The sequence below is a fragment of the Dendrobates tinctorius genome, unplaced genomic scaffold (assembly GCF_039654945.1).
Source record: "Dendrobates tinctorius isolate UK_male_01 unplaced genomic scaffold, ASM3965494v1 ptg000117l, whole genome shotgun sequence".
Classification (NCBI taxonomy): Eukaryota; Metazoa; Chordata; class Amphibia; order Anura; family Dendrobatidae; genus Dendrobates; species Dendrobates tinctorius.
Genome location: NW_027361785.1, coordinates 336,623 through 361,714, shown reverse-complemented (window position 1 = coordinate 361,714; position 25,092 = coordinate 336,623). Strand labels below are relative to the sequence as shown.

Genomic DNA, 25,092 nt, shown 5'->3' with positions numbered 1-25,092 from the left:
ATGGCTCAGCACCACCCTATATCTCCTCCCTTGTCTCAGCCTACCACCCTATCCGTGCCCTCCGTTTTGCTAATGACCTGAGGTTAACATCCTCATTAATCAGAACCTCCCACTCCCGTCTCCAAGACTTTTCACGTGCTTCGCCAATTCTTTGGAATGCACTACCCAGGCTAGTACGATTAATCCCCACAGTTTTAAGCGTGCCTTAAAAAACGCATTTGATTAGACTGGCCAAGCGCCTCATCGCATTAACCTAAATATCCCTGTGTGGCTCATTTCAAAATTTTTACCATAACCAGGTTCCTCGCATCATGTTCTCACAGGCTTTTTGCATTTAATAGCCCTCTGTGTCTGTACTGTTACATATTTAGACTGTTAACTGGTTCATGCAGTAACAGGAACACCCGATTCTTACACTAGGGATGGTCCAAACAATAAAAACAATAAAAGTAATTGTTACCATCCACCTTTCGTGTCTCCCCTTTTCCCTTATAGATTGTAAGCTTGCGAGCAGGGCCCTCATTCCTCTTGGTATCTGTTTTGAACTGTGTTTATTGCTATGCTGTAATGTCTATTGTCTGCAGAAGTCCCCTCTATAATGTAAAGTGATGCGGAATATGTTGGCACTATAGAAATAAAATTATTATTATTATTATTATTCTCAAAGAGATCGCAGAAATGACTGGCCAAACAAGCGCTCCTGTGTATGGGATAGTTGTCTGACATGGGTATCGGCAAAAGCAATGTTTGGCCAACAGCTATGTAACGGTATGACCAGCTTTAGACTACAACAATAGCACATAATAAAGTACTTACCTATAAAGACTTTCTTGAACACAACTGTCATTTTGAATGAAAGTTCCATTAATTAGCCAATAAATATTTATTAACTCTATGGGACTATTAGATCCAAGCCAAGTGCAGCACCGTAGATCAATTTTTGAGCCTTTGCAAAAATAAATAATAATAATGATATAGTGAAAAATAAAAAGTAGAATAAGAGTCAGAGTATGTACATAAAAATCCTAATTAAGAAAGGAAATGGTAATTCTCAATTTACTTATACATTTTCAGAAGCAGCTACAGAGGAAAATTATAGATTGGTTCAACCCCTATCATCCAAATTGCACAGAACTACTACTCTTATTGTTTTTTGATACTAACATGCAATAACACTTTGATTTGCAAGATATATCTAAGCATTATATAAGTGAACACACTGTAACATCCCCTAGTAAACGTAAAAGAAAAAAATTAAAGACAAAAAAGGTTTATGAAAAAAAAAATCACAATTTTTTTTATTATTTTGCATAAGTGCTAAAAAGAGGTTTTGGTACTGCACATAACATCAACAACTACAATCACATTAGGCAGTCCATAAAGTGGATGCAGCACTTCAAATATAATTCTACATTTTTATTTCCATTGATTTAAAACATAATTCCAGGGAAAAATTGATATTCTACAATAGATGAATACAACGAGGAGAAAGTCCCAAAATAAATTTAATGCCCTGGGTGACACGTTTCGAAGTCATACTTATGAATAAGAAGTATCACTTTGAAACGCATCAACCAGGACATTTAGTGTCTTTTGGGACTTTCTCTACAGACGTTGTATTCATCCATTGTAGAATGTGAATTTTTCCCTGGAATGTCATCATTGCCAACCCCCTGCAAATCTCGCACACGCGTGCCGCACATTTTGCCAGGTGTACACTTCCCAGCTTCAGAGGCATGACCGGAAGCTATATTCTGAACTTCTGGTCATGCGCATTGCACCTCTGAAGCTGGGTGTACACTTCCACAAGTGACCCTATTTGAAAACTTCACAGAATATTAATACATTGGACAGTTTAAATTAAAGATTAAGTTTTTTTGCCCAAAAAATGTTGCTTTAGCCCCAATTTTTTCATTTTCACTTTTATAGCGAGAAAATGTACCATCTAATTTGTTGTGCAGTTTCTCCTGAGTACACCAATGCTCCATGTGTTAGGGAAAGCTACTGTTTGGGCACACAGTAGAGCTCCAAAAAAATGAGTGTCATTTTGAGAAGAAAACTTTGCTCATATGTTTGTGGGCACCATGCCACATTTGCAGAGCCCTTGTACTGCCAGAAAAGCAGTAACTCCCTCCACATATGATCCCATTTTGAAAACTAGACTACTCAAGGAATTCATCTAAGGGTGTGGTGAGTATATTGAATCCACATGTGCTTCACAGAATGTTATAGCATTGGGACGTGAATATGAAACATTACAGTTTTTACATGAAAATGCTGTTTAGTCCCATATTTAAAATTTTCACAAAGAATAATAGAAGTAAATGGAACTGTCATGATCCCAGTGCAGGTTTTGACCTGCATGTCAGGGGTTAATGTCTTCAGCCTAGTGCAGGCTTTGACCTGCACACCTGGGGTTAATTACTGTGGCCTCTCTTTGGTTCAAGGAGAGCTTCTTATAGCCCTGGGAAACTCCAATCCCCGTCAGTTATACTTTTGCATTTGGCCGAATGTGGTGACCCCTGTGCCTTCTGATTGTCTTCTAGCTTGCTTATATGGTTCTGACCCGGTTTTTTCCCCTGTTGTGAGTTTGTCTCTTGATTCTGTACTGTGTATCTGCTTCTCTGGTTTCTGACTCATTGCCTATGTCCGGACTATTCTCTGATTGCCCCTCTTGTACTCTGCTGCTATCTTCATGTATGACTCATTGCTTACATTCTGACTACTCTCTGCTTGTCCCTCTGGAACCGCGCTGCTCTCTCTGTGCATGACCCCCGTTAGTCTGACAAGAGGATCCCTGTAGTAGAATCCTGCATTAATCTCCAGCAGGACGCTAAGCCCTCCCCCTGCGGTCACATGATCGTAAGTCCTTCACTGCTTCCTACCTTCAGCATCCCAAGTCCTGTCTGCCTGAGCGTTCCCTGCAGTATCTGACCCCGGGCCCTCCCGCAGTGTGGGTGAGTCACCCTGTTCAGCCGTGGCAGTTTGCCGGCGCTGACAGAACCCTGACAGGAACCAAACACTTATAAAGCAATTTCTTCCAAATCCAGCAATACCCTTCATGTGGTCATACATTTCTTTTGAGCGTAGTGCAGAGCTCAGAAGAGATGGAGTGCCATTTGACGTTTAAGGAGCAGAGTTTTCTGGAGTAGTTTATGGGCACCATTTGTAAAGCCCCTAAGCATCCAAAACAGCAGAAATCCACAAAAAGTGACCCCGGTTTTCAAATTACACTCAGGGAAATCATCTAGTAGTGTAGTGACCCCACTGGCTTTTTCCAGAAATTAGAGTACAATGGATGTTTCAGAGTGAGAATGGCAAATATACCACTTTAGCGCTTCCGGAGATATGTGCCACATAGATTGTAAAGAGGGTAGTCCACGAGCTAACAGCTGAGAACTTATCTCAATATGATATTGGAGTGGTGGGGGTCTGACACTCTCACGATCAGCTGAAACTACTCCATCAGCGGTCGAACTAAGGCGAGGTCCACACTGCACTTGTGGACAATACGCTCGGGAGGTATGCACCCATCAGTGTACACTGTCATGATGGATCCCAAAGTATCTGTCCACCATAGGGACCTACTGTTAAGAGAAGTACCGTATATCGTATGGTATACATTTCTTTGCAGTGTCTCCCTGTATTGGAAAGTGCAATCTGCTGCACTTTCCTATACAGTTAAATAAGTGCACTCCGGCCAGACAGAGGCTGAAAGATCACAGGATGACTTTACAGTGTACGTCTGGACAAGCTCAATTTTTCCGTTGACAGACGAAAGATCAGAGAAAGGGCTTGATGCTTGCGTGTTGAGATCAAGTTTTTATTTGTGCCATTTGGAGGTGCATAACATTTTTCATATGCTTTTTATTCTATTTTTTTCAGAAACAGAATGAACAAATAAAAAACAATTTATGAATTGTCTAATTTTTTTTTATGCAATTTTACCCTTTCACCATGCAGTAAATATACAAAGATGATGTTATTCTTCGGGCCTATACAATTACAGCGACCCAGGGCTTATAAAGCATTTTTATAATTTGCACGCAAATGCACTGATTTACAAAAAAAAGTATTTATTGCATCATCATATTCTTACATCTAGAACTTTTTTTTCTTTTTGCTGAACGAGCTGTGTGGAGCTTATTTTCTGCGGGATGAGTTGATGTTTTTATTTGTACCATTTTGGACTACATAACATTTTCTGATGGCTTTTTTATTTAACAAAAATCAGAAATTCATAAATGTTTTGTGGGTTTTTTTTCACTCCATTCACCATGCTAGATTGAACTCCATTTCAGTCTCAATAGTCATCTTGCACTACACCATGACAGCCTTTGAGAGCTGGGACCAATTGAAAACCGGAAGCTGAATGTCTGGCTTGTAGCCCAATGTCACACATACACCTTCAGATGGTTCGTGTCTCTGTATTTGAGGCCTTAGGCCATGTGCACACATTGAGTATTTGGTGAGTTTTTTACCCCAGTATTTGTAAGCCAAAACTAGGAGTGGAACGGTCAGAGGAAAAGCGTAATGGAAACATTTGCACCACTTCTGCATTTATCACCCACTCCTGGTTTTGGCTTACAAATACTGGGGTAAAAAACTCACCAAATACTCAATGTGTGCATGTGGCCTTAGTCTTGGCATATGACGTTCAATTTCACTTGCAGTGTAGAATGGATAACTACCCACTATCTAATCTGAAGATCACTTTGTGCTGACAACTGGCCTCTTGCTGATATTCCAGTGTGAACTTTTCAACCTACATGCATTGTGATCAGATTCTTCTTTTTTCTTTTCGGTGTGTGATAAATAGCGATAGCTGGCTTGTTGACGAACAGGATCCATTGCACAATTCTCCCACAAGACGTGATCTGATTTTTGAGGTTTCATGTGACTAAAAAAATTTGCATTCAATTTGACTTTTACGCCACAGTTTGGAGCTAGGTGCTTGAAAGTTTCACCACTTATAGATCTTAACTATAGCTGCTACTTCCTCAGTTTGCATAATTTTACAGCTTGTCCTACTTGGTGTCGCAGTTTCAATGTTGAGGAGTTTATATCAACTAGTAACTGTAAGGGTATGTTTCCACGTTCAGGAATATATCCAGATTAGCTGTGGGTTGAACGCTGCGTACAGCCGCAGCGTTCAATCTGCAGCGTCCAGATGTTACAGCATAGTGGAGGGGATTTTATGAAATCCCATCTCCACTATGCGTCCTAATACACGGGTGACACACCCGCGAAACCGGACATGTGGCGAGTCTTTTTAGACCATAGCATGTCTGTTTACCTTGCGGAGACGCTGAGTCTCCGCAAGGTAAATAGCCTACTGTATGTATACGCTGTGACGATTCCGGATGTGTTCAATGAACACATCTAGAATCATCGCGCGTACAGAAGGGGCAGTGCTTTGGGCGGAGCGGGCTTTCCGCTCCATTCAAAGCGCAAGGAATGCGCTAAGTGGAAACATAGCCTAAGGGACCTAGGGATTTAAAAAAATAGGCATTTTTTTCCAAAAGGGACCTATAGACATTTTTTTTCCAAAAGGGACCTATAGGCATTTTTCCTACTCTTAGTAGGAAAATTTATGGCTGTAATAATTCTTACCTGCTTCCACGTACAAATTCATATTTTTAAGGGGTTCTATGATCCTAGGAGCCATATTTCTTTTTGCTAAGGAGACAAGAGTAAAAATAAAATTATCTATTAGAAAAAGAAAACCAAGAAAAATTTTCAAAAAAGAAAAAATAGGACCCGCACACCTTTAGTATTAACCCCTTTACCCCCGAGGGTGGTTTTCCCGTTAATGATCGGGCCAATTTATACAATTCTGACCACTGTCCCTTTATGAGGTAATAACTTTGGAACACTTCAACAGATCTTGGTGATTCTGAGAATGTTTTTTCGTGACATATTGTACTTCACGACAGTGGTAAAATTTCTTCGATATAACGTGTTTGAGTGAAAAAACAGAAATTTTGCAAAAATTTGGAAAATTTTGCAATTTTCTAACTCTGAATTTTTATACCCTTAAAACAGACAAATATGTTACACAAAATAGTTAATAAATAACATTTCCCACATGTCTACTTTACATCAGCACAATTTTGGCAACAAATTTTATTTTGTTAGGAAGTTATAAGGGTTAAAAGTTGACCAGCGATTTCTCATTTTGACAACAAAATTTACAAAACCATCTTTTTTAGGGACCACCTCACATTTGAAGTCACTTTGAGGGGTCTATATGGCAGAAAATACCCAAAAGTGACACCATTCTAAAAACTGTACCCCTCAAGATGATCAAAACCACATTCAAAAAGTTTATTAGCCCTACAGGTGTTTCACAGGAGCAGAAGCAACGTGGAAGGAAAAAATGAACATTTAACTTTTTAGTCACGAAAATTATCTTTTAGCAACAATTTTTTTATTTTCACAAGGATAAAAAGAGAAAATAGACAGATAAAGTTGTTGTGCTGATACCTCACATGAGGGAGAAAACCACTGTTTGGCACACGGCAGGGCTCGGAAGGGAAGGAGCTCCGTTTGACTTTTTCAAACCAAAATATTTATTGTTACTTGGTATGTTTGACTAATAGGGCAGTTTTGGATACACAGCACATGTTTTAGCCTTTTTGCTTGTTGATTAATTATAATCTATATACAGTACCATGACCTTCATGATTAAAATTGAATATTTTTACCCCAGTATTATTTTGCCTGCTTAGTGAGTTGCTCTGTTTCTAGTATTGTACTCTAATTTTCGATGTAATAAAATGTATTTATTTTTATTCTAAGATACTCTGAACTTTTTTGCTTGAAATAGCGGATAAGTTTTTTTTGGTTTGGATATATCATACTAGATGGTGGCCCGATTCTAACGCATCGGGTATTCTAGAATATATATGCAATTTATTTTTGAAGATTTAATAATAATGCTATAATGCACCCCCCAATCCTGATATGTATGGTTCTCTCACCCCAATCCTGATATGTATGGTTCTTTCACCCCCAATCCTGATATGCATGCTACCCCTCAACACCCTATCCTGGTATGCATGGTCCCCTGACCCCCCAATCCTGGAATGCATGGTCCTCTCACCCCCCAATCCTGGTATGGATGGTCCTCTCACCTCTCTTTCCTGGTATGCATGGTCTTCTTACTCCCCTTTCGGGGTATGCATGGTCCCCTCACCCCCCAATCCTGGAATGCATGGTCCTCTCACCCCCCAATCCTGGTATGCATGGTCCTCTCACCCCTCTTTCCTGGTATGCATGGTCCTCTTACCCCCCTTTCAGGGTATGTATGGTCCCCTCACCCCCCTTTCTTGGTATGCATGGTCCTCTCACACCCCAATCCTGGTATGCATGCTCACCATCACCCCCCTTTCCTGGTATGTATGGTCCCCTCACCCCCCAATCCTGGTATGCATGGTATCCTCACCCCCCTTTCCTGGTATGCATGGTCCTCTCACCCCCCTTTCCTGATATGCATGGTCCCCTCACCCCCCAATCCTGGTATGCATGGTCCTCTTACCCCCCTTTTGGGGTATGCATGGTCCCCTCACCCCCCCAGTCCTGGTATGCATGGTCCCCTCACCCCCAATCCTGATATGCATGGTCTCCTCACCCCCTTTCCTGGTATGCATGGTCCCCTCACCCCCCTTTTTTGTTATGCACGGTCCCCTCACCCCCCTTTCGTGGAATGCATGGTCCCCTCACCCCCCTATCCTGGTATGCATGGTTCCCTCACCCCCCTTTCTTGGTATGCATGGTCCCCTCACCCCCCAATCCTGGTATGCATGGTCCCCTCAACCCCCTATCCTGGTATGCATGGTCCCCTCACCCCCCAATCCTGGTATGCATGGTCCCCTCATCCCCCAATCCTGGTATGCATGGTTCCCTCACCCGCTTTCCTGGTATGCATGGTCCCCTCACCCCCCAATCCTGGTATGCATGGTCCTCTTACCCCCCCAGTCCTGGTATGCATGGTCCTCTCACCCCCCAATCCTGGTATGCATGGTCCCCTCACCCCCAATCCTGATATGCATGGTCTCCTCACCCCCTTTCCTGGTATGCATGGTCCCCTCACCCCCCCCTTTTTTGTTATGCATGGTCCCCTCACCCCCCTTTCGTGGAATGCATGGTCCCCTCACCCCCCTATCCTGGTATGCATGGTTCCCTCACCCCCCCAATCCTGGTATGCATGGTCCACCCATCCCCCAATCCTGGTATGCATGGTTCCCTCACCCCCTTTCCTGGTATGCATGGTCCCCTCATCCCCCAGTCCTGGTATGCATGGTTCCCTCACCCCCTTTCCTGGTATGCATGGTCCCCTCACCCCCCTTTCCTGGTATGCATGGTCCCCTCACCCCCCTTTCCGTGTAGCCGCGACTAATCAGCGTCGCGGCCCTCTGTCCGCAACCAATCAGCAACGCGGCCCTGGAGCCGCGACCAATCACTGCCGCGGCCCTGTACAAAAACAATATTAAAAAATTTTAAAAAAGTTATTCTCACCTTCCGACAGCCTCCTGTCTTTTTTCCACGCGCCCGGCCTCGCGTTTCCAGTAATGCTTTGCGGCTTAGACCGTTGATGACGTCGGTCTTCTTTCTCGCTCTCGCGAGAGTGACGTCGGTCTTCTTTCTCGCTCTCGCGAGAGTGACGTCATCAGCGGTCTAAGCCGCATAGCATTACTGGGAACGCGAGGCCGGGCATGTGGAAAGAAGACAGGAGGCCGTCGGAAGGTGAGAATACCTTTTTTTTATTTTAATTCTCTTTTTTACAGATTAAGGCCTGCGCCTGGCGGCCGCGACCAATCAACAGCAGGCTCAGCTTACCGTTACAAACAGCTGCGCCTGTGGCTGATTGGTTGTGGCCTGGCGGGGGCCTGGCAGCCTCGACCAATCAGTGGCCCGCAATTTCGGTTACAGACACACACGATAAGGCGTTTATATACAGTATATATAGATATATATATATATATAATATGCATATATAATTATATTATATATATCATATAAATATATATATATAATATCTATACGTATAGATACATTATATATATATATATATATATATATATATATATATACACACACACACACACACACAGGGCCTTGTAAAAGTATTCGGCCCCCTGGAACTTTTCAACCTTTTCCCACATATCATGCTTGAAACATAAAGCAAGCCTTATCTACAGTGGGGAAAAAAAGTATTTAGTCAGTCAGCAATAGTGCAAGTTCCACCACTTAAAAAGATGAGAGGCGTCTGTAATTTACATCATAGGTAGACCTCAACTATGGGAGACAAACTGAGAAAAAAAAATCCAGAAAATCACATTGTCTGTTTTTTTTTTCATTTTATTTGCATATTATGGTGGAAAATAAGTATTTGGTCAGAAACAAAATTTCATCTCAATACTTTGTGATATATCCTTTGTTGGCAATGACAGAGGTCAAACGTTTTCTGTAAGTCTTCACAAGGTTGCCACACACTGTTGTTGGTATGTTGGCCCATTCCTCCATGCAGATCTCCTCTAGAGCAGTGATGTTTTTGGCTTTTTGCTTGGCAACACAGACTTTCAACTTCCTCCAAAGGTTTTCTATAGGGTTGAGATCTGGAGACTGGCTAGGCCACTCCAGGACCTTGAAATGCTTCTTACGAAGCCACTCCTTCGTTGCCCTGGCGGTGTGCTTTGGATCATTGTCATGTTGAAAGACCCAGCCACGTTTCATCTTCAATGCCCTTGCTGATGGAAGGAGGTTTGCACTCAAAATCTCACGATACATGGCCCCATTCATTCTTTCATGTACCCGGATCAGTCGTCCTGGCCCCTTTGCAGAGAAACAGCCCCAAAGCATGATGTTTCCACCACCATGCTTTACAGTAGGTATGGTGTTTGATGGATGCAACTCAGTATTCTTTTTCCTCCAAACATGACAAGTTGTGTTTCTACCAAACAGTTCCAGTTTGGTTTCATCAGACCATAGGACATTCTCCCAAAACTCCTCTGGATCATCCAAATGCTCTCTAGCAAACTTCAGACGGGCCCGGACATGTACAGGCTTAAGCAGTGGGACACGTCTGGCACTGCAGGATCTGAGTCCATGGTGGCGTAGTGTGTTACTTATGGTAGGCCTTGTTACATTGGTCCCAGCTCTCTGCAGTTCATTCACTAGGTCCTCCCGCGTGGTTCTGGGATTTTTGCTCACCGTTCTTGTGATCATTCTGACCCCACGGAGCGGGATTTTGCGTGGAGCACCAGATCGAGGGAGATTATCAGTGGTCTTGTATGTCTTCCATTTTCTAATTATTGCTCCCACAGTTGATTTCTTCACTCCAAGCTGGTTGGCTATTGCAGATTCAGTCTTCCCAGCCTGGTGCAGGGCTGCAATTTTGTTTCTGGTGTCCTTTGACAGCTCTTTGGTCTTCACCATAGTGGAGTTTGGAGTCAGACTGTTTGAGGGTGTGCACAGGTGTCTTTTTATACTGATAACAAGTTTAAACAGGTGCCATTACTACAGGTAATGAGTGGAGGAAAGAGGAGACTCTTAAAGAAGAAGTTACAGGTCTGTGAGAGCCAGAAATCTTGATTGCTTGTTTCTGACCAAATACTTATTTTCCACCATAATATGCAAATAAAATGAAAAAAAAACAGACAATGTGATTTTCTGGATTTTTTTTCTCAGTTTGTCTCCCATAGTTGAGGTCTACCTATGATGTAAATTACAGACGCCTCTCATCTTTTTAAGTGGTGGAACTTGCACTATTGCTGACTGACTAAATACTTTTTTTCCCCACTGTATGTGCATTTTTTCTACTAGGCAACCAACCCCTCCATGGTCTGGTAGGTGCAGGGTGGTTGTTTTTATCAGTAGTTTGCACCTGTGCTGCCCCTTGCCTTTATTAGTGGAGGCCTGCTGCATCCTGCTATATGTGCATTTGTCATCAGACAGGGTTTTGGGAAGGCCATACCTTGGGTTATGAGTTTTTTTGAATTTTTTCTATGTTAACTGTTTTGATATTAGTGGGTCGCCCTCCCAGGGCCGTGGGGTACTTGGTACCGGGCCGGTATCAGGGGGATGTGTCACAGCAGCGGTGACCCGGTCCGTGACCCTGGGCGCCCAATAAATGGTGGTTTGATATGTAGTTTATATGGATAGTTCGTGACGCCACCTGTGGTGTTTGGCAAGTGTGATGTTAAGCCAACGCTGCGTGCAGATCCTGTCATGATCTGAAGTGATTTGACAGTTTTAAAAGCACTGAGTGAACTTTTTTCCTTTTGGCAAGTTGCCAAGGTGACTTGACTGTCCCCGGTGGTGGTTAGTGCTATCGCACCTTAGGTTTTCAGTTTAAAGTTCTCTGTAATTATGATTCAGGTGTGGGGCTCTATAAATGAGTCTCAGGGTGTGTAATCACGGCTGGGGATACTGATTCATTCATTGATTCTGAGTTGGTGAGAGCCTGGTGGAAGGATGGAGCTGAAGAGGAGTCCTGTGCAGCTTAGCCAGGGGGGATGTGTTTCAGCTATGGTGTCTGGACGAAGGGCTGGCATGGCGTGGTGGGGTCGCAGTGATCGTGTTGGCAGGAAGTGTCTGCATGGACTGGTGGAGTGGCGACTATGGAGAGTGGCACTCACCATGTGGGACTTGGCTGCTGAGCTGGACTCAAGCATGCTTGCCTTCGTGGCAGAAGCTGAACTCTTCTTTGGGACTCTGTTACTAAGCAGCAGCAACTGGTGGTGGACTCTGCTCCAAGGCTGCACTATGGTGAAGGACCCTGTTATGGTGATGGATCCGGGTGGAGGAGAAGACGCACGCAGGTGGAGGGCTCTGTTGCAGGAGCATAAGCACAGAGCATAAAGCTAAGTGGTGTTTCCCCTGTATTGTCTTCTTTCCTCATGTGTGTTGTTAGTGCAGTGGTGGGATTAGTTTCCGCACCGACCAATTCCCTAGTGAGGGTTTAGGGTCAGGGCGAGCAAGGGCTTTAAGGTTCGCGTGCGGCGACAGGTGCGGAGCCTGTATAGGGAATGTGAGGAGTGCAGGGACACTGGCTCAGGGGAGTGTAGGAGGCCTCCATGTCCCCATTCCCTATCGCAGGGCCCACCATTGTTAATGTTTCCCAGGTTCCCCCTTATTATTTAAATTCGCCGTACTGGAGGCGGAGTTTCCAGAATTTATATTAACGTGTAATACCTAAATTCGCCAGGTGGAGGCGGTGTATCCATCTGCACGTTTTATTATTTAAATTCGCCCCACTGGAGGCGCTGTATCCAGGGTCACGTGTGTTATGGGTTCGCCTTGAGGAAACATCTGCGTCCAGACACGCGTGACCATGACATTATCACCAGCCATACTTTTTTTTTCTGGTGAGCCTTGGCCATGTGGAGACCTGTGAGTAATTGCTGCCGGGCCTCACTGAGGTGAGTGAGGAGCGGCATGGTGTGTTAGAGCCGCTGCAGCAGCAGTTATCAGGGTCTGGGGCCTCTGCTCTGACAACCAGGAAATCAAAATGGCGGCGTTTGGCAAAAAGCCCCCTAGAGTCGCTGCTGGGGAGCGGGACTTGCTCATGCACGGGGAGGTACACCTGACAAATGCTATTGAGAACTCTGCTATTAGAAGTGAAAAGGAAGAACAAAGACAAAAGAATCTAATTAATAAAAATATTGGAGAAAGAGAAACCAATCACAAACTAAAATGTTTCTATACTAATGCACAAAGCATGGGCAACAAACAAGGAGAATTGGAACTACTAACACAGGACAAGAAATATGATGTCATTGGAATCACTGAAACTTGGTGGGACGATACACATGATTGGAATACAAGACTAGAAGGATACAACTTATTTGCAAGAAACAGACTTGATAAACGAGGAGGAGGTGTCGCATTGTATGTTAGAAACGCGTATATCTGCACAGAGATTGAAGCTTCAGAGACTGGGAGTTCTGTGGAAACTGTTTGGGTAAGAATACAAGGACAGAACAATGGAAAGGACACCATTGTAGGCATTTACTACAGGCCGCCTGTGCAAGCTGAAGATATGGATGAACTCTTTATGCATCAAATGGCCAAGTTCTCCAAAAAATATGACATAGTTGTCATGGGAGATTTCAACTATCCAGACATTTGTTGGGAATCTCTCTCAGGCAAAACTAACAGGTCAAGGAAATTCTTATCCTCTCTTGCTGACAACTTTATCTTCCAAAAGGTAGGGGAGAAAACAAGGGGAACTGCTACCTTGGATCTAATCCTTATAAACAGGGAGGAAATGGTTGAGGAGGTAAAAGTGGCTGGGACCCTAGGAGGTAACGACCATGCTATTTTAGAATTTTGGATAACTAGAGGCGGAAGACCTGTGAAGACTCGGTCGTCAAGGTTAGATTTCAGAAAGGCAGATTTTAAGGGATTCAGAAAGAGAATTGGAGGGATCCAATGGTTGGATATCCTTAAAGACAAAAATGTCCAGGAAGGATGGGAAATCTTGAAAAATGAAATTCTTAAAGCACAGTTGTTAACAATTCCGAAAAGAGGGAAGAATAGGAAGCATTTAAGGAAACCAGGATGGATGAACACAGAACTTAAGCACATGCTAAAAAGGAAGAAAAAAATGTTTATAAAATGGAAAGAGGGAGGCATATCTAAAGAAGAATATAATGCTGTCTGCAGAACCTGCAGGGCACAAATCAGATTACTAAAGCTGAAAATGAATTGAGGCTTGCAAGAGATGTCAAAAGCAATAATAAAGGATTTTGGGGATATGTCAAAAGTAAAAGAAAAGTCAAAGATGCTATAGGATTTTTACAGGATGAAAATGATGAAATGGTAAGACAGGATGTTGAGAAGGCTGAACTTTTAAATTCCTATTTTGCATCTGTTTTCTCTCAGAAAGGAAATGTAACATCAACTGTTCTTCACTGTCCTATTAAGGGAATAGAAGAATCCAGGATATCTATAAAGTGAAAGATAGTGAGGAAACACTTAGCTAACCTAAATGAATTCAAGTCTCCAGGTCCAGATGAATTACACCCCAGAGTACTGAAGGAGATAGCAGAAGAAATTTTTGAACCCCTCTCCATAATCTTTGAAAATTCTTGGAGAACAGGAGAAGTCCCAGAAGACTGGAGAAGAGCAAATGTTGTTCCTATCTTCAAAAAGGGGAAGAAGGTGGACCCAGGCAACTATAGGCCGGTGAGTCTGACTTCTATACCAGGAAAGATCTTTGAACAAATTATTAAACAACATGTATGTCAGTACCTGGATAAGAATGAAGTGATTAAACAGAGTCAGCATGGGTTTGTAACTAATAAGTCATGTCAGACTAACTTAATTTCCTTCTATGATGGAATCACTGATTGGGTGGATCAAGGAAATGCTGTAGATATAGTATATCTTGACTTCAGCAAAGCATTTGACAAAGTCTCTCATACAATCCTTATTGAAAAAATGACTAAGTATGGAATGGACAAGGCAACTGTTAGGTGGATTCATAACTGGCTTAGTGATCAGACCCAAAGAGTGGTCGTAAATGGCTGCACATCCAGTTGGAAGAATGTCTCAAGTGGGGTACCACAGGGCTCTGTCCTGGGCCCTGTATTGTTCAACATCTTTATCAACGATTTAGATGAAGGAATTGAGGGTAAACTGATTACATTTGCTGATGACACAAAGCTAGGAGGGATAGCTAATACTAGAGAAGAGAGAGAGAGGATTCAAAAAGATTTAAATAAACTGGAGCAGTGGGCAGCAACTAACAGAATGGTTTTTAACAGGGAGAAATGCAAAGTACTACATCTGGGCAATAAAAATGAAAAAAGCATATACAGAATGGGAGGAATAGGGCTAAGTGACAGCACATGTGAAAAAGACTTGGGTATACTAATAGATCACAGACTGAATATGAGTCAACAGTGTGATGCAGCAGCAAAAAAGGCAAATGCAATTCTAGGATGTATTAACAGAAGCATACAGTCTAGATCACGTGAAGTCATTATTTCCCTCTACTCCTCTTTGGTCAGACCTCATCTGGAATATTGTGTCCAGTTTTGGGCGCCACATTTTAAAAAAGACATCAACAAACTGGAGCAAGTTCAGAAAAGAGCGACCAGAATGGTGACCGGTCTGCAAATCCTGTCTTATGAGGAAAGGTTGCAGGATTTGGGAATGTTTAGTTTGCAAAAGAGAAGACTGAGAGGAGACTTAATAGCTGTCTACAAATATCTAAAGGGCTGTCACATTGTAGAAGGATCAACTTTATTCTCATTTGCACAAGGAAAGACTAGAAGCAATGGGATGAAACTGAATGGGAGGAGACACAGATTAGATATTAGAAAAAACTTTTTGACAGTTAGAGTGATCAATGAGTGGAACAGGCTGCCACGAGAAGTGTTGAGTTCTCCTTCAATGGAAGTCTTCAAACAGAGGCTGGACAGACATCTGACTGGGATGATTTAGCGAATCCTGCTTTGAGCAGGGGGTTGGACCAGATGGCCCAGGAGGTCTCTTCCAACTCTACGATTCTATGATTCTATGATTCTATGATTCTACCCAGGCAGGTGGGAGGAATGGTTCCCCACGGAGCTGCCTGGTATTCCCCGAGGTGAAGGGGTACATCCCTGTGGTGAGCAGACTGGTGTGATAGTCCGCGGGGTTTATGCCAAATCTTCCATACCATTGAAGAAGCTGCCCCCTCCTGGTCGTGTGGAGGCGACCAGCGAGTGTATGTTCCTTCATATCCGGTCCCCTCTCCTCCTGGTGTGAGCAGCAGGTGTGCTGCGGGGGAGTAGGGACAAATCTCAACCCTCGCCATTAACCAACCCTGGGAGGCGTAGACCTCATGGTGAAAGGGTTGGAGGGTGGTGTCCCTTGGTGAATAGCGGGGGTGTGAGTGTGGACACAGGGGGACGCCTCTATTGTCGAGTCCAGAATGAGTTCACAAAAATATGACAAACGAATGTGTGGCAATAAACGTTCAGGTCCGGACCTGTGTGTGAACGAGCATGTATGGGTGGCCACCAAAAAACATCTTGTGGAAGTGTGTTGTGGAGCCTGATCAGCTCATAACAAACAAACATACACATACATAAACTCGTTCCCCAGGTCGGCGCTGTGGAGATGAGTGGTGCCTCCAAAATGAACTTTATTGCCAATACCAGCGGTGTGTTTGTCATAAACCTGAGTTCAGGTAGTGGTGGAGTGAACTCAGGATCTGGGCGTCCCTGCTGTAGGTGTTTCCCTAATGAGGGGTGGTCTTGAGGGTCCAGAGGCCCCTCATTAAGGAGGGGGTACTGTCATGATCTGAAGTGATCTGACAGTTTTAAAAGCACTGAGTGAACTTTTTTTCCTTTTGGCAAGTTGCCAAGGTGACTTGACTGTCCCCGGTGGTGGTTAGTGCTATCGCACCTTAGGTTTTCAGTTTAAAGTTCTCTGTAATTATGATTCAGGTGTGGGGCTCTGTAAATGAGTCTCAGGGTGTGTAATCACGGCTGGGAATTCTGATTCATTCATTGATTTTGAGTTGGTGAGAGCCTGGTGGAAGGATGGAGCTGAGGAGGAGTCCTGTGCAGCTTAGCCAGGGGGGACGTGTTTCAGCTATGGTGTCTGGACGAAGGGCTGGCATGGCGTGGTGGGGTCGCAGTGATGGTGTCGGCAGGAAGTGTCTGCATGGACTGGTGGAGTGGCGACTATGGAGAGTGGCACTCACCATGTGGGACTTGGCTGCTGAGCTGGACTCAAGCATGCTTGCCTTCGTGGCAGAAGCTGAACTCTTCTTTGGGACTCTGTTACTAAGCAGCAGCAACTGGTGGTGGACTCTGCTCCAAGGCTGCACTATGGTGAAGGACCCTGTTATGGTGATGGATCCGGGTGGAGGAGAAGACGCACGCAGGTGGAGGGCTCTGTTGCAGGAGCATAAGCACAGAGCATAAAGCTAAGTGGTGTTTCCCCTGTATTGTCTTCTTTCCTCATGTGTGTTGTTAGTGCAGTGGTGGGATTAGTTTCCGCACCGACCAATTCCCTAGTGAGGGTTTAGGGTCAGGGCGAGCAAGGGCTTTAAGGTTCGCGTGCGGCGACAGGTGCGGAGCCTGTATAGGGAATGTGAGGAGTGCAGGGACACTGGCTCAGGGGAGTGTAGGAGGTCTCCATGTCCCCATTCCCTATCGCAGGGCCCACCATTGTTAATGTTTCCCAGGTTCCCCCTTATTATTTAAATTCGCCGTACTGGAGGCGGAGTTTCCAGAATTTATATTAACGTGTAATACCTAAATTCGCCAGGTGGAGGCGGTGTATCCATCTGCATGTTTTATTATTTAAATTCACCCCACTGGAGGCGCTGTATCCAGGGTCACGTGTGTTATGGGTTCGCCTTGCGGAAACATCTGCGTCCAGACACGCGTGACCATGACAGATCCGCTGGGACTGATGGTATGGCGCAGCAAAGACGGTATAGCTCCCCACAGGTGGAGCTGGAGTCCCAGGGCAGTGTAGGCAGCTGGTGACCAGATGTAGCAGGGCTGAGTGTGTCGGCGCAGAATGAATGGAGGACACCTGCGGTTGTAGTTCCAAGGCTTTACTCACAGTTCGTAGTGCACACAGGTGCCTGCTTCAGTACCGTGTCCTTCGGGGCAGACGTCCAGCCAACCTCCAGGCAAGATAGGATCCCCTCCGCCAACACTCCACCAACATGTACCTTTCTGAACGACTCCTCCAATGCGCCTTTGAGGGCGAAGCACTCCAGTACTTAGTTACCCTGGAATGCCTCTCTCCAGGTGTTCCTAGTCTCTGCTTGTATGACAGACAGCTGTAGCCTGCTTGGGGATGCTCCTGGATCCCGGCTCTCTATCAGTTTGCTGTTGTGTCCCAAGTCTTGGATGGGAGTAGTGCATTTACAGCCAACTACTCCACCGGTGTCTACTGCAGAACCTTAAGTGTCCATACAACCTCGGGGATCGGGCCCCGGCCTTGCGCTGGGAACCTATAGGCAGGGTACTCTCTCAACCCACAAGTCCTCTCTGTTCTCACTCCTCCATTCCGTACTTGTCCTTCTCTTCTATGGAAACTTAGGTTACAGTTCTACGTCTCTCTCCTTCTCTCTCTTCTTTCCCGTGCCAGATAGCTCAGGTCACTGAGGCAGCTGCAGCACTCCTTCCTCCATCCCTTCTTCCAGGGACCCTCACTCCTGTCTGAGTGACTTCCTTCCCGACTGACCTCCTGTCAGACTCAACTGAACTTATACTGAACTCAGACTGAACTGAACTCAACTGTAAAATCCTATCTTCCCCTTCTTTTGTACTAACTCCACCCACCTCCCAGCACATCTCGTGTTACGAAGCAGGGATCCACGAGAGGTGCTCTGCTACCCACTAGCATCGAGCTGCAATCTGGTCCTCTGCTGAACTATCCTGTGTGTGGGATGCGGGTGTTGGAGTGTGGCAAAGAGTTCCCACCTTACCTGAATGGTGGGGCACTACACCTTAGGAGAAGGTGCAGTACCTCTGTGGCGACTGAGCCTTAGGGGTGCCACATTAGTGTCAGAGCAACTTCTTCCACATGTTTGGTGTGTCTCTCAGGTGGCTTGATGCAAATTTTAAACAACACTTTTTATGGATATCTCTTGCCACTCTTCCATAAAGACCAGATTTGTGCAGTGTAGGACTGATTGTTGTCCTATGCACAGACTGTCCCACCTCAGCTGTAGATCTCTGCAGTTCTTCCAGAGTGATCATGGGCCTCTTGGCTGCATCTCTGATCAGTCTTCTCCTTGTTTGAGATGAAAGTTTAGAGGGATGGCCGGGTCTTGGTAGATTTGCAGTGGTATGATACTCCTTCCATTTCAATATGATCGCTTGCACAGTGCTCCTTGGGATGTTTAAAGTTTTGAAATCATTTTGTATCCAAATCTGGCTTTAAACTTCTCCACAACAGTATCATGGACCTGCCTGTTGTGTTCCTTGGTCATCATGATGCTCTCTGTGCTTCAAACAGAACCCTGAGACTATCGCAGAGCAGGTGCATTTATACAGAGACTTGTTTACACACAGGTGGATTATATTTATCATCATTAGTCATTTAGGACAACATTGGATCATTCAGAGATCCACAGTGAACTTATGGAGTGAGTTTGCTGCTCTGAAAGTAAAGGGGTCGAATAATATTGCACGCCCCACTTTTCAGTTTTTGCATTTCCACAAAAATTTAAAATAACCAATTAATTTCGTTCAACATCACAATTGTGTCACACTTGTTGATTCTTCACCGAAAATTTACATTTGGTATCTTTATGTTTGAAGCATGATATGTGAGAAAAGGTTGAAATGTTCAAGGGGGCCGAATACTTTCGCAAGGCACTGTATATTTGTGTGTGTGTGTCACTGACCTGTGCATATATATATACAGTATATACTGTATATGTATTCTATGTGTATGTATCTATTGTTTTGTGAGCTGTCAGTGTGATTTTACAGTAGCAGGACATGAATTGTCGGCTTTTCAACAGACTTCGGTGCGTAAAAATCGCACAGCACTTGCATGGTACGATTGCTGTGCAAGTTCTGTGCGATTTTTTTTTATTGCACCCACTGTTTTCTATTGCGGGATGCACTCCGTTTTGCAATTACAATCGCAGCATGCTACGATTTTTTTTCCAGTCCAATCTTAATCCGATCCGAGCTGGAAAAAAATATGCAGATGAGTGCACAATCATAGATTAACATTGGTCCAAATTCAATCCGATTTTTAAACGGATTGAATTCGTCCAATTTCATCGCAAGTGGGCATGAGCCCTAACAAGGCTAAAAGTGCTCAATTCTGCCTATCCCTGCGGGTCCCAGCAATTGGACCATCACCAATTACTGGGTTATCATTGACACCTATTGCAGCACATGAAAAAAGCCTTCATCCAGATTCATTCAATGTGGGTTTTTTTGTAAATTTGCATAAAAAAGCAGTATGGGCTTATTTACGCAATGTGTTCAAAAGAGGTTTTTCTGCCACCTTGTTAATCTCCATAAGGTCGCAGTCAGACATCCTTATAACATGGACGATGATTGTGTTGCAATGCTTGGACTGGCCAGCAGCTCTTCTGACGCAAGCTTGATAGCATGTATTTCTATGCCGCTGCCATGCTTGGGTCAGTAAAGCAGACGGCCAGTTCATGCATTGCGATGCTATGCATCCGTGTTCTTCAGCCATCTGGCTGTGACCTTACACTTTTCCTCACTTTCTCTGTTTAATAAATGCTAACTTTTAATAAACCAGAAATTGATTAATTCTAAAAGAAGATCAATGGGTCATTTTTAATATACCAAATTAAATACATATTGTATAAGTGGCAAACTACATTTACCTGCATCTCTGATATCTAAACTAATCCACGTGTACAAAACACACAATGCACACATCTTCATCATATTTCTGCCCTAGAAAGGAAAGAATAATATGCAATTAGTCAATGTTTTCAAACATATTTAAAGAGGTTGTCCACTACTTTATCACTGATGACCTTTCCTTAGGATAGGTCATCAATGTATGATCGGTCGGGGTCCCACACCGGACACCCATTCCGATCAGCTGTTCTTGGTGTCGGCGACGGCTGATGGAAATGCTCAATTGCGAAGCTGCTCCATCTCCTAATAGTGGTCATGGCTGGATACTGCACATCCAACTTCCATTCCAATCAATTAGGAGGCAGATGTGCAGTACCCGGGAGCAGAAAGATGTAGGGGCAGGGACCCTGACCCTGATTAACAGCTGAGTACACTGAACATAGACAGAAAACAGCCAGTCAGTAGTGGGGGTGTCGTTGGACTATATGGCTGAAGGTTTACTAGTCCTCTAGGGATAATCTCCTAAAGTTGGACTCAAGTTTTCTATTTCTACATCATGTGGCTCTCAGAGTAACTGGCAAAAAACAGGTGACACACTCCCTTTAACCCCTTTACAGCCAATGTTGGTTTGCATGTTAATGACCAGTTATCTCAAACAAAGTCATCCCAAAAGTAATTTGTGCTACTTCAATAATATGCAAATCCGTCTGTTCCACTAAAAATCCACCCAAACAGTGGACAGTGAACAGAATAAACACAAAAAGAATATTTCCAAACAATTCATAATTATCAATCAGACAAAATTTATTTGAAACAAATCTAATTAATTGCAATCAATAGTAATAATAATAATCTTTATTTTTATATAGCGCTAACATATTCCGCAGCGCTTCACAGTTTGCACACATTTTCATCACTGTCCCCGATGGGGCTCACAATCTAAATTCCCTATCAGTATGTTTTTGGAGTGTGGGAGGAACCCGGAGGAAACCCACGCAAACATGGGGAGAACATACAAACTCCTTGCAGATCTTGTCCTTGGTAGGAATCGAACTAGCCTTGCAGCGCTAACCACTGAGCCAGTAACCTCAAAGTACTGAGGGACACAAATTGCTACTAGCTCCCTTAAACACTCATTAATAGGTAGGGCACATATCACCATATTGAAGCAAATTGTACATAGACTCATTGAAGTGCCTAGCGCAAAAGGGGGAGAAAAACCAGTACAAATAGCGCTAAAGATATGTCAATAGAGATTGCTCAGTTTATGCAGCTTCTATACTTTCACCGTCTTTTGCAATTAGTACCACAGTTCAATTAGTATAGCAAAGGCTCCTCATGATATTAGCTGCTAGAGTGTGTGGAGCTTGTGCCATGTCCCTCCACCCCGACGTGCATTTCGTCCACACTTCTTCAGGGGTCTATTTATAGCGGGTTTTTATGTTTGGCAGATGTCACACACTAAAAGATGCTTTTTATTGCAAAAATAGTTTTTGCATCACCACATTTTAAGAGCTATAATTGTTCCATATTTTGGCCCACAAAGTCATGTGAGGTGTTTTTTTTGCGGGACGAGTTAGCGTTTTTATTGGTACCATTTTCAGGCACAAGACTTTTTTGATCGCTTTTTATTCCGAATTTTGGGAGGCAGAATGAACAAAAACCAGCAATTCATGAAAAATTAAAACTATTTTATATAAAAAATAATTATTTTTGCATTGCTGCAGCTTCTATAACACTAAGGCCTGTTTCACACATCCGTTTTTTTGATGTCAGTTGCAATCCGTTAAAATGGAGCAAAACGGATCCGTCTCTGTTATCACACCAACGTGTGCCACCAGACCGTTGTTTTGACGGATCCGGTGATGGCTGAACTTTAAAGGAACCGCTGCCTGCAAAAAGGGGAGAAAGAGAGAGATTTTTTTTCGGTCCCGGAATGGCGTTTGAGGGTTAAAAGTGTTCATGGAGCAAAGCTTCCGCGCAGGCGCAGTTAAAAATAGCGGACCATCAAGTAAAAAAAACGTTGCAGTGTCCATCCCATCCGCCCGGGAGACCGAAAAATTTTGGCGGATCCGTCAAAAAACGAGTGTGACGGACGACCATCAGTCAAGATCCTCCACTAATGTAAGTCTATGGGGGAAAAAACGGATCCGGCCCTTTTTTTGCGGATCCATTTTTTCAGAAATTGGCGGATTTTGACTGACGTCAAAAAATGGGTGTGTGAAACAGGCCTAACCTGAGAGACTTCCTGACATGCGCATGACAGGAAGTCTGTCAGCTTTGGAGACCCGGATTTTGTCATGACGACATCGGGTCTCTATAGCAGCGATCGGGACCCCACATCATTCTGCGAGCTTCTCTGCCTGCTCCCGGAACGCTGCGATCATGTTTGATTGCAGTGTTCCGGGGATTAAAGTGCCGGGAACTGTCCGTGACTGCTCCTGGCACTTAATGCCGAATGTCAGCTGTGAGAATCAGCTGACACCCGGCTGCGATCAGCCACGCTCCCCCCGTGAGCGCGACTGATTACGTATGACATACTATCCCGTGCATGTGCTTTATGTGCCCAGGGCACATGGACGGGATAGTACGTCATATGTCAGAAAGGGCCTCTAGATTTTACAATAAGGCTGATTTACTTACTGTTTAAATCCATGTCAGATTTGCTGCAATATACTGATTTTAAGATCAGAAGAACTGAATATTATCTATACATCAGTAAACAGTTAGGCTGGCCTACACAGTGACTTTCGTTGCACAGTCAAAGAAAGCTAGGTGTCACAGCTACATAGCAGCACAATATAAGAGAATGGAGTCGCATTGTGACCCCAAGGGTACCACAATCTTGATAATGCAAGTTTCACAAAATCCAACCAGGTCTGATTTTTTTCATGGAACTTGATTGTCGTGGTCACTGTTCCTTCTGGATCATAAAAAAAAATAAAAAAGATATTTCTAGCTCCTGGTAAAATTTCTTTAAACTTTATTCCATCATAGCTTAAAAAATATAATTCTGATACAAAGCAGAAATGGAGAGAGTGACGCATTTTGACCGGATGCATTCGTTCTTTGTCAGCTTTGTCACTTTCTTCATTTCTGCTTTGCATCAGTATTATATTTTGTTTAATCTATGATGGAATAAAATTTAACCCCTTTCCGACATCGGGTGTAATAGTACACCGATGACGGACTCCCCTTGTTTGGTATGGGCTCCGGAGTTGAGCCCGCACCTTTCCGGGCACATGACAGCTGATCTATATAGCTGACATGTTCCCGCAACAGCCGAGGGTGGAATCGTGATGGCTGTTTAACTAGTAAAATGGCGCTGCCAATCTCTGACAGAGGCATTTAGCTTGCGCTTACCAGAAGCGTGTCACTAAACCCGCCCATTGGTGACCCTGTCACATGATCGCGGGTCACTGATGGGTGGTCGGCGATCAAAGCAAGTCAGCAATTCTGCTACATACAGGTGATCTGATCATTGTCTGTATGTAGCAGAGCCGATCGGATTATGGCAGCTTCTAGTCTCCCATGGAGCGTATTGAAGCATGCAAAAAGTAAAAAAAAGATATTTTTAAAAATAATAAAAAAATTAAAAAAATGTAAAAGTTCAAATCACCCCCCTTTCGCTCAATTCAAAATAAAACTATTAAAAAATCAAATATACAAATATTTAGTATCGCCACATTCAAAATCACCCGATCTATCAATATAAAAAAGAATTAATCAATCGTTAAACGTCATAACGAGAAAAAGAGTTAAAATGCCAGAATTATGTTTTTTTGGTCGCTGCACCATTGCAATAAAATGCAATAACGGGCGATCATAAGACCATATCTGCACCAAAATGGTATCATTAAAATGTTGGCTCAGCAACATGTTCTCCCCATGTTTGCGTGGGTTTCCTCCGGGCACTCCGGTTTCCTCCCACACTCCAAAGACATACTGATAGGGAATTTAGATTGTGAGCCCCAATGGGGACAGTGCTGATAATGTATGTGAAATTAATGGCACTATATAAATGAGTAAAATAAATAAACTGTATAATATTCTATACGTTAAACATAAAAATATTTTATTTTGAAACATTAAAGAAAATACCTTTTGTAATATTGTTCACAACTTTATAGGTTAGGCAAAATAATGAATTTTGATGGAAAAGTGAGAGCATTTTTCCATTCTTCAGTAATAACTTGTAATGGTGCTTTTTTTTCATATTTTCTACTTAACCCTCTCTGAAATGTCCATTGGTCCATACAGGAAGACAAACATGGTAACCGAAGGCCAAACATCATAATCTAAGTGCCACAATTACAAATACGCAAGTTAAATCAATGACTACAGAAAGGAAACTTACTGCTGTGTTGGAAGAAGATTCACTTCAAATGCAAAAAGTTTTCAGGAACGAATCTTCAATAATCTGTTACTACAAGATGGTCAGGGAAAGTGAAAAGACAAACTGACGTCTGCAATATTCCTAGACTCTTTGTCACATGAAATGATTTTGAGGAAGGATGTAAAAATGTTTAGCTGAGGATTTTTAAGTTAACCTGTTTTGGTGGCAGTAAGGTTAAAAGGGAATCTGACAATATAGATTGAGCCCATAGCCTTGCGGGAGGATGCAACCCTTATAAAAAAATGTACACCTTTAGTGTTTTAAGTGCTGCCTTGGTAAAGTGTAATCAAATATGTTGGAGTGCTCAGATCATCTTTGATGTAGCTAGAAGGATCGATCATTGCATTGTTCCATCTACTGGCTTTTCATTCT

At 43.4% G+C, this 25,092-nt stretch overlaps 1 protein-coding gene across 1 annotated transcript in view; it reads right to left on the bottom strand.

Moving 5' to 3' along the window:
* The window catches only part of LOC141101395 (interleukin-1 receptor type 2-like), a 45,409-nt gene extending 20,643 nt beyond the window's left edge, over positions 1-24,766 (bottom strand). Inside the window, exons 1-4 of the mRNA XM_073590458.1 lie at positions 24,682-24,766; positions 20,345-20,417; positions 5,614-5,679; positions 817-946 (exon numbers count right to left, since the gene is read on the bottom strand). Of these exons, the coding sequence (XP_073446559.1) occupies positions 817-946; positions 5,614-5,679; positions 20,345-20,408 (260 nt within the window). The 5' untranslated portion in view covers positions 20,409-20,417; positions 24,682-24,766. The remainder of the gene's footprint in view (positions 1-816; positions 947-5,613; positions 5,680-20,344; positions 20,418-24,681) is intronic.
* Positions 24,767-25,092: the final 326 nt, after the last annotated feature.